General features: G+C 37.1%; 1 protein-coding gene across 1 annotated transcript; it reads right to left on the reverse strand.

Moving 5' to 3' along the window:
- Window positions 1-3,841: 3,841 nt before the first annotated feature.
- On the reverse strand, window positions 3,842-11,027 carry LOC126819084 (zinc finger protein ZFP2). The gene is made up of 6 exons (XM_050546923.1): window positions 10,923-11,027; window positions 9,351-9,639; window positions 8,399-8,526; window positions 7,804-7,942; window positions 6,822-6,954; window positions 3,842-6,408 (listed from the first exon to the last, which is right to left on the reverse strand). The coding sequence occupies exons 1-6, from the start codon at window positions 10,930-10,932 to the stop codon at window positions 5,134-5,136; spliced, it is 1,974 nt and encodes a 657-aa protein (XP_050402880.1). The 5' UTR covers window positions 10,933-11,027; the 3' UTR covers window positions 3,842-5,133.
- Window positions 11,028-11,304: the final 277 nt, after the last annotated feature.

Here is an 11,304-nt window from a genome sequence, read left to right on the forward strand (position 1 = left end):
TTTTATTTTTGAGACTCTTGAAATCGGGATAGTCCCTTTAAATTAAAATCTGAAGGAATTAGAATAACAGGCTTTATATGTTCGAGATATCTCGGAAATCATTGAAGTTTAAATCAATTCAATAACAGCCGTTTTCGTCTCAAACTACCGTTTCATTTCCTGGCATTTCCATGTAGCAATTTCAAATCAACCAAATGAAACCAGTATTAATGACTTTAACTTAACTGTATCTACATGTATTTTCGACCCTTTGAATGTAAAGAATCAGTTCAGCAATAATAAAAATCGAAGACGACTGAAGCCTGACAACGGATGATGCAAAGTCAATATCATCCAAAGTCATCGACATTGAAAACACGAATTATTTGTCAATTTAAAGTAGTTGAGTCTCTAACTCAGTATCATCCAAAGTCTTCGACATTGAAAACACAAATTATTTGTCAATTTAAATCAACATTGGTGTTGTTATCGTAAAAGATGGGCTTCTATATCCATTATTTAAGACAAAATAAATATTTTACCATTGGTACACAAATCGTGTACCATAATGCGTTTCAGTGCCATTTGTAATAAGGGACTCGAAGAACGAGGCTAGACATATTGAACAAGTCATGTCAAACGGTGAAGCCATATTCTTATCTGGAGCATGCGCAATAAATAATATCGGCGTAGACTGGAATAACCAGACGCAGAGATAGCCATTCTATTAGACTTCTAGCGTATTTCGCCGAACATAACTGATTTGAAATTGGAGTAAAACGGAAACGATTGAATGTAAATCAGTTTATATACATTCATATTACATTATTATATGCGTTGTGACCCATTTGTGTCAAGTTCTAGGTCCCAATTATTAGCGAATTAGCTCCTTTAAATCAACATTAATGCTGTGATCTTACCGGGAAAACATGGGCTTCTGATATCCAATATTTAAGACAAAATACATATAAACATTTTACCATTCGTACACGAATCGTTTCAGTGTCATTTATAACAAGGGACTCGAAGAACGGGGCTATTCCACAAATCATGTCAAACGGTGACGACATAGTCTTATCTCAGGGGCCTGCCATTCGATTGAGACATTACAGTAAAAACAGAAACGACTGATGTAAATCAGTTTATATAGGCTACATTCATATTACATTATTATATGCATTGCGACCCATTGGTGTCAATTTCTAGTTCCCAAATATTAGCGATTTAGCTCTTTTAAAGGGGATTTTCGGATCCCTTAGAAATTAAAAATTGTTAAACACGAATCTCTGAACAAAATATCACAAATAGTATTTACACAAATTCACCCCATGAATACAATATAAACAAACCAGAGCCACCTATAAAAGTTGGGTAAAACCAATTTAATCCGATTGAATACAAATAGGCATATGTTTTGTTGCCCATCGCATTTCTCAGTCATTATTGGAGTTTAGTGTAGATTCAGGCGTCAGAAATTGGATTTTATTTCAAGATGGGAAACTGTTTTTACGAAATCTACATTGAAGACTAACAATCCTATGACATTTGAATACTGGAATGAAATGGGGGGAGAGAGAGAAATTGGGTTTAATGTCCAGTCGACTCAAACTTGGTCATTTCGGGACTAACATATGGTTCAATTTAATTTCAATAAATCGCTTGCGCGTAGGGGTCTTTAATAGTGTGCGGAAGCCGAAGTACCCAGTACCCGGAGAAAATCCACGAGGTTGGACACATAGGCGTAGGAGCTCAAAGTAGTTCAGGGGGGCATAAGAGAAAATTGCCCGAAATCAATATAATATAATCAATATAGTATATATATCGAAATCAATATGATCAATATATAGTATATTATATTGATTATATATAATCAATATAATATAATATAATTCAATATAATTCTAACACTAGGTATTAGATTAATTAAACAATATTTTGATATTCAGAGATAATCGTCTCACCACATTGATCGTACAAATCGGGACTCAGAAACAAAAGTAAAACATTTTAGAAATATGAGAGGCACGTCCATACGGCGTCTTAATAGAAGCCCCGTCAAATGCGGTCAGATGTAATTGATTAAGGCCAACTTCAATTTTGGACAATGGTCACAAGATGTATACAGGGCTAGCGCCAATCCTAACCCTAACCTACAATCTCGCCAACAATCACATTCCCTAACCTTATTTACATCTCAGTCACCTTAACGAAAATTGAGTTGGCCTTAACAAATAGATCTAGCCCGTCAAATGCACACATTAAGTCGATACTGCAAATACATTTCTGTGAATATATTATCCAAATAGATTAGATTGAATAAATTCCCAAACTGAATTTTCTTGAAACTGTCTGCAACTATCTAAAATGGTGTTATAAAGATGAACCTAAAAACATTCTAAGCAGAAAATGTTTACGATCGAACTGAACCAATGTTTTGAAGTACCTGGCAGTGAAACTATACATTAAAGGAGCTATATCGCTAATATCTGGTAACAAGAAATTTATGAAGGTTTAACGGTGCCAATATTATTTCATTGTTTACGGTGCAAAATGCATATGTCAGCAGTTCAAAATACGTATTTTAGTTTTACAATTTGCATTTTCCATTGCTCCATAATACCATTGTTACGGTGTTGAAATACAGAATACACTTTTTAATAATACAAAATACGGTATAATAGTTATTTTGCACATTGCACTTCTCCATTCTGCATTTTGCATTAAAGGCAAATGCATAATAGAACTTAGCATATTAGAACATACCTTATATGAAATCTACGACGCAGCTCATTTGCATACGGAAAAAGTCCGGACTAGGACGGAAATTAAAAATTTACGCGACGCATCACTTTTTTCTTCCCAAATATTTTATTACTAGGTGGTTTTGTATGTATAATATTATGCAATACTATGAACTGTTGTTTCACGCAATGCTCCCAAACGCAAAAAATTTCGGCCCGTGTGCAGAAAAAAAATTGCCCGAGATGCACATGAAAGCAAACAATAGCAACATTCACCGTACGTGTACTAGTTTTAAATCAATGAACACACTGAAATATCGTCTCATTCGTATAGCTAGTAATTTTAATTTTTGGAAACAATTTAAAGTCCGGTACTGAATCAAAAGTTTTAAATGCGATATAGGTACCTCTACTTCTGCAATGTTTAATGTGACTGTATGGATTTGAAGACAAATTAGCGGTATTATTGTTAACTTTATTACATGATTAGCAGTATTATTGTTAACTTTATTACATGATTAGCAGTATTATTGTTAACTTTATTACATGATTAGCAGTATTATTGTTAACTTTATTGCATGATTAGCAACATTACTGTCAACTTTACTAGACGATTAGCAAATTATTAAAAAAAAATTGAATCATGTGTTAGTATTGAAATGAACAAGTTTGTGTTGAGGGGACGTTAAACCCCATTTATATCCATCTATCTACGATTATTTTGGAGAAGATGTTAAAGGGACAATAACACTCTTGCTGGCTTTACAGCTCCAGTAAATAAATATTAGCCTTATTCTAAGTATTAGATGTTTAAGTGTCCTACCTGTTGTGTAAATTATCCATTAAATCCTATTTTACTTGTCCAAAGGGTTCGAAAATATTTTTAAATCCAAGTCACATTTGAAAAGGTTTACATTAGGTTTTTCAAATCATTTAGTTGAATTTTTCCAATTTTTTAAATTAGGTGTGTTAAGATGAAATTTGTATCATCAATTAATTGGAATATTGTAAAATAGTACAATTTGTTGACCAGAATAAAGATTGGGACATATTATTCTGTTACATTAAGAGTGGTATTGAGCCTTTAAAAGAACTTTAAATGAAAGAACCAAATGAAAACAACAAGATCAACATATTTATTCTTTTAAATAAAATTAAAAACAGAAAATTTCAACAAATGCTATTTTGCACAAAAGTAATAAAGACAAAAATATACATGTACAGTAAATGAAATGGGTTTTAACGTTTTACTTTCTGCGTGAGAGACACGCCATGGAGTGTGCAACAGGCTGTGTGCTGTGAGGGACTTATTCTCAAGACAGTGGTATTCTCCAACTATTCTTCATCAATTCCTGTTGGCTGAGAAAGTTCATCGGGATTTTCCAGCGTGGTTTCCCCTTGTCAGTGGTGCAGGATGGTGGGCCCGACCAGGACAGGTGTCTAATCCTTCGGATGGTATGAAAAACCGAGGTTCCGTGTATACATTGGCGTGCACATAAAAGATCCCTTGGCAGTTGGAATTCAATATAAGAGTAGGCTGTAGTGCCGCTGTCCAGACAAAATATCCCTCATAGCAAACTGTATGGCGTATAACCATCTTTATTAGCCCAGTTGGAGCAGAAAAGTAAGACATTTAACCCCATTTCATTTCATTTCATTCCGATCCAAACTACCCGACACATTTTCCCAACTGCTCTCCATTCACCACTCAATCCAATTTGAAAGAACCAAGCTTGTTCATCCATTTGAGTGTCCTAGAATAACTTAAAAATGCATTACATTAAGTAAGATTAGATAAAGAGCCATAATAAACAAAGTCTTGATTATCCATTTTACGGTAACTGCATCCACCATAAAACGTATTTGAATCCACTAAATTTAATATCACAGTAAATTAAACATACATTATGCAAGAGCTAAATCTGCCTATTGCAGGTCTTTCTTTAGGCTTGAAATTTTTTCTAAATTATTAATTAGACATTCATTAACTGATCCAGACAATAATCAACTCTCGATGGCATCGGATTTTTCCGATATTAAATAGATTAGAACAATTCAGCCATATTTTATTTTAATTTAAAAATGGAGGAGCGAGACATAGCTTCGAACAACAAGTATGGTGGTTGCACTTATTGCACACGTCTTGTCAAACCTTCAAAGGCTAATATCTTCGCTCGCAATAGAGTAATTGGAATGAAATTTTCAAATTATTCACTTTACATTATCTATTTTTAAACTATTATAGCAAGAACTACCAGCTCTTTATCTAAATCTTACATAATGTATCTTTAATGTCTAATTAATAATTTAGATAACATTTTAGCCCTTGCATAATGCATGTTAAATGCATGTTCATCTACATGTATTTGACTGATGGATGGCCCAATAGCGAAGTAATTATTGAGGATTTGCGTTAAATTGGTAAGATTATAGTATGCTCGTGCTCTGTGCTTTTATGGATATTTAAAATGCGTTCATCTGTGAACGTACTTCCACAAATATTACAGAAGAACAGTCTATTCTGTACACCGTGTAAACGATTCTCATGATATTTAAGAGTGCTTTTATCTCGGAACTTCTGCTCACAAACATCACACGAATATGGTCTTTCTCCCGTATGAATTCTATAATGTCGAACCAGATGTGTCTTACGGCCGAATCGATGTCCACAAACGTCACAAGGATGTGGTTTGCTGTGCCCATTAAGATGTCGTGACAAAAACCTTTTGATTGGAAATGCCATTCCGCAAATATCACATCTGAATGGTTTTTCCTGTGCGTGATGTTGCGCTATGTGGGTGTTAAGGTGAACGCGCATCATGTATGTTCGATCACATTTATCACACTTGAAAGGTCTTTCGCCTGTGTGGCTTCGTAGATGTACTTTACGATGACTCCCAGACGCGAAAGTCTTCCCACAAACCTCGCATTGAAAGGGTTTTTCGCCAGTATGAGTTCGCGTGTGAACCGTTAACTGAGGTTTACGACAAAATGTTTTATCGCAGTATGAACATTTGTAGGGTTTTAATCCCGAATGGCATCGCAAGTGCGATTGACGAAGCTCGTTGGTGGTAAAAGTCTTCCCACAAATGTCACAGAGGTATGGACGTCTCCCCGTGTGTATGTTCACATGTTTCTCAAAGTCCCGATGGTTTCTGAACTTCTTCGGACATTCCGTGCAAATAAACAATTTTTTGTCTTTATGAGGGACTGGTTTACCATGACTATGAGCATGTTTACGAAGACCGGCTTGATATTTGTAACTCTTTCCGCATATGGAGCACGTAAAAAGTTTACCCGTGTGGGTTAACACGTGGGTATTGAGATCATCCGATGTTTTGTATTGTTTCCCGCATATCGTACAAACGTACGGGCGTTCTCCCGAATGAATCTTGATATGCCTCTTTATTTGTCTCTCGGCCTTAAAAGATTTGCCACATATACCACAGATGAAGGATTTATTGGAATTTAGCGGATGGGTCTTGCCATGTTCCTTTAATTCGTCAAGTACATGAAATTTGGTGTCGCAAACGTCACACTTATAAGCAGATTGATTCGATTCCGTTTCACGATTTTCTGTACGAGGGGCCAGACTGAAGGTTAACTCATCACTGCCACCATCTTCAACTAAAACAGGGACATCGTTACATTTGATGACCTCGGCTAATTTATACTTGACTACACTCGTCTGAAATACATAAATATACGACTTATTCTAAAATATGTACATGAAATGAAATGGAGTTTAACGTCCTACTGTTCTCCTTTGACTAGGCTAATGAAGACGGGCATACGTCATACAGTGTGCTATGATGGGAAATTTTGCCAGTAGAGTGACGCAGAGTGACGGTACGGCCTACTCTTATATCAAATTTCAACTGTCTAGGGCTCTAATGTGTACACGGGGCGTTATTGATGTGAGGGATTAGCCAATGAAACAGTCTGTTATGGCTCTATGCCCCCTGACGGGACCTTCCACTACAACCTGTCAGATCTTGATGTAGTGTAGGCCATCGAAAGTATAAAAAAACAAAACGAAATACTGATCTGTATTTTAATCAGATTGATTTATGAAAATTTATTTCACAAAGTTTTACTTACTGATGGTGTATCTTTTTCAGTTAAGACTGGGGAACTTTCCTCTTCTGCAGGTTTATCTAATGTTTTCTCTTCAGACTGGTAAATAGTTCTACTGTCACCTTTATTAACCAGTTCTAATAAAGCATCTTGGCATCTATATGTTTAAATCAAAATAAAAAATAGGAATGAAATCGGGTTTAACGTCCTACGGTTCTGCTCCAACTTGGCTAATGAAGACGTGAATCATAAAGTGTGCTTTGATGGAAATTTTGCCTTGAGAGCGACACTACGACCTACTCTTATATCGAATTCCAACTGTCTAGGATTTTTTTAAGTGCCCACTTATGTGCACACAGGGCGTTGTTTTTTGTCCCATCCGAATGTACTTGTCAGATCCCACGTCCTGCACCAGAGGAAAAGCCTGCTGAACTTTCTCGACCAACACCGGGAGCGCGGCTAGCTTTTTACTCAATTGTGGATGCGCCATGGTTTACTCTTATTTTGATTTCCAAAATCTTTTACAGTTAAATGAAATGAAATGGGGTTAAACATCCTACTGTTCTGCTCCGGCTGGGCTAATGAAGACGGGCATACATCCTATGGCCTACTCTTATATCCATATCCAACTGCCAACGGATCTTTTACATGCACACCATCATGTACACAGGGCCTCGATTTTTTGTCTCATCGAAATGGCTAAACAATGTTCCTTGCCAGCTCCTCCATCCAGGAACACTGGCTAGGAAAACCACTTTAGAAACACCAGGATCACACTCTAGATTACTTTGTTGGTAAGCTAACGCTTGACTCATCGAGAGACTTTGGCTTCCATTAGAAAAACCACGAGCTCGCACAGGCGACCCTATTTTTTGTCCTGTATAAAAGGGGAATCGAAACCATTCAGCCCTCAATATCACCTTGGTGGAAGCGGACGTAAAATACAACTAACTCACACATTCAGTCCCCCCCCCCACCCCTTATTTCAAAATTGAACATTCATTACCTTTCATACAAGGACATAATGTTGAATCTTTTAGCAGCCTTTAGTAGATCGGTTAGAAACAAGTCGGCCATGTTGTCCAAATCCACAACATCTGTATAAACCCATTTAAATAACGTCATAGCTACATCGTACTTTATATCTACAAATAAAATAAACAACACAAAAATAATACAATGTCACTAGATAAGAGAAAATGTTTTTTTTCATTCTATACATAATAAAAACGTGGTAATGCACAGACTTTTTCTATTTTTTTGCTTTATCTTCTCTAGTGACAGTCAATTATTGTTATTGAATTGTCAGATAACCTCCAAGTCTCATATAACAACTATTGGTCTTCGCAGGAATTATCAGTGAGCAGAGATTCGACTTGTGTCTGTTATCACTGGTCACTTCAGTCAAATATATAGAAGGATAACTCGTGTTTTACTTTTGCTTCCGTCACTTCCGTTTCTTGAAATCTTCATAACTTTTCTATCGTAGCAATGATTTCTGTGTTTCGAATGTGTTTAACCAGTTCTATTACATGTGATAAAGACTGACACCATCAATATTGTCCTTTAATGACAGTCCTGGTAAGTCTGATTATATTTACCTGAAAAATTAATTTCAACATCTAATTTTAGGTTAATATCACCCCAGGCCCAGTCATCACTCCGTGCAGCCAGAACTAATCTATGAGCCGGCAGTTGACGTCCACCTTCCAGTAAAACAGTTACATCACTGAAAATAAAAAAAAATACAGAGATGAGAGATAGATAGGGTTTAATGTCCACTCAATACATGTACGGGATTGATTCATCAGAGAAAGAGAGAAATGGGGTTTAACGTCCACTCGACACAGACTAGATCATTTCGGGACTAACATATGGTTTAATTTTATTTCAATAATTCGCTTGTGTGTAGGACTCTTTAGCAGTGGGAGGAAACTGGAGGACCCAGAGAAAATCCACGAGGTTGGACAGGCAACCCTACCCCTTGTCACGTACAACCGGGGATTCGAAACCACGCCAGTTAACTCAATGACAGGCCATATGATACAGCGCGTACGTGCAAACCATTCGGCCATCCAACCCCGCACGTGATTGATTCAAGTTTATTTTGGGAGCCACTGTGGCCAAGTGGGTGAGATGCTGGCTCGCTAGCATGGAGGTCGCGTGTTTGATCCCTTCGTTGGCCAAGAAAGTTCATCTGGATTTTCCGACGTGGTTTACCCTTGTCAGTGGTGCAGGACGGAGGGCAGCTATCTAGTCATTCAGATGAGACAAAAATAACAGGTCCTGTCTAAACATTAGCTAGGAGTAAAAGATCCCTAGTCATTCGGATGGCCCGCAAAAAAAAAGAGGTACCATGTACACATTGGCGTGCACGTAAAAGATCCCTTGGTAGATGTAATTCAATATAAGAGTAGGCTATAGTGCCGCTGCCCGGGCAAAATTTCCCTCTATAGCATATGCCCATCTTCATTAGCCCAGTTGGAGCAGAACAGTAGTATGTTAAATCCCATTTTATTTCATTTCTATAATTTAATCAGATTTCTAACTAACCTTAATTCTTGTTTACCAAACAGATTAACCACATCATCAAATAATTTCTTCATAAAATCTGTGTTTTGTGGAACTGAGATGTGATTATTGTCAGCCATTTCTGTCTGGTATTTCATCTCCACTGCATTTAAATGTTCCTGTAGTTCCGTATACTCTTTCTGTAGTACATTATACTCTTTTTGTAGTTCATTATATTCTTGTAGTTGATTCAATACTTGATTATAATCCCATTCACTTCCTGAATTTGATTCATGTACTTGAATAAATACTTGATTGTGTAATTCACTTTCTGAAAGACGTAATAATAAACTAAAAGTAGGGGCACAGTCAGCCATGAGGCACACTAGTGACAATGCATAGTAAGCCAGGCTTTGTAATTTTTAACTGTTTTTTGAAAATTCAATTGTGACATTTTTGGGGAATTCCCCCTTACTAGACCCCCCCCCCCACCACCCCACCATTTTCCCTCCAATCTGATTAAGAATACAGATCTATATTTCGTTTTATTTTTATACTTTCAATGGCCTACACTACATGAAGATCTGACCGGTTGTACTGGAAGGTTGCATCAGTGGTCGTACGAGCGGCTTTTGGCCCTAAGACGTCAGACATTTGATAAACCAATCAGCTTTGATGTTTCTAGTGGATTAGGCTACCCACAGAGCTGTGCAGCACACGCCAAAAGCTCGCCATAACAGATCGTTTCATTAGCTAAACCCTCACATCATCCAGAATGCAGGTTACATTACAACTCTTCCAGATCCTAGTGTAGTAAAGACAAGTGAAACGAAATTTTAAACTATAAAAAAACAAAATGAAATAGGATCTGTGTTTCAATCAGATTGTAAACTAATAGGTCTAATCCTTAGACCACTTTAATATGTACCGGTACGCCTAAGGTCTCTGTTCAGTGGCGCAGGATGGCGGGCCTCACAAGGACAACTGTCTAGTATTTAGGATGGCACGAAAAACCGAGATCCAGTGTATAGGTCTACACATTGGCGCGCATGGAAAAGAACTGTTGATTGACAATTATAATTCGATATATGAGAAGGCCGTCATGCGCTGTCTACTGTCTGCGTAAAATTTTTCTCATAGCTCAATTTGGATGCCCGTCTTCATTAGCCAAATCTAGGCAAAAAAGTTGAACATTATTCGTTAAACCCCATTTTATTTCATTTTATTTTTTGTCAGTGATGCAGGACGGAGGGCCTGACAAGGACAGCTGTCAAGTCGTTTGGATGGTACAGAAAAAATGAGGTCCCGTGTACACATTGACATATTGGCGTGCATACATGTAAAAGATCCCTTGTTGGCAGTTGGAATTCGATATAGGAGTAGGCAGTAGTGTCGCTGTCCAGGTAAAATTTCCCTCATAGAACATTGTATGGCGTTTGTTCTTCTTCATTAGCCCAGCTCGGAGCAGAACCCCAATTTATTTCATTTCAATTTATTTTTCCTTGTGGTCTAATCCCTACAAAATTATCGACAAGTTATGTAACTGCACTACTGATATCGAGCTAGTCTATATTATGTCTGTGATTCAGTCACACTTTTGCGTAACTTACGTACCGTTTGCCATTTTTGTTTTCCGTTATTTCATTCACTGAAACTAAAATTTCTAAAACCAAAACAAACGTTCTGGGTTGTTATCAAGCTCACTCGGCCATGTTCAACGCGATGACTTAGACGACGTGTTGATTGGACCATCAAATCATGTGACCCGTTGGCCGCGTTTAAAAAGTTCAACATGTAGTACTGGTGCGTTCGTGGTTGTTCTTTGCTTCGCTTCAGTTCATCCTAAAATCCCATAATTAAGCTAAGTCGGCGAGGTTAAAAGCAGTGTTAGAGTTTTAACTATTTTTGAAGTAATGTAACACAACACACTGATCAGCAGTGAATAGTCGCTAAGCCGCGACAATCACCAATAAGGATGACATCGATACAACTTAAT

This window comes from Patella vulgata, chromosome 4 (assembly GCF_932274485.2).
Source record: "Patella vulgata chromosome 4, xgPatVulg1.2, whole genome shotgun sequence".
In the NCBI taxonomy this organism is placed as follows: Eukaryota; Metazoa; Mollusca; class Gastropoda; family Patellidae; genus Patella; species Patella vulgata.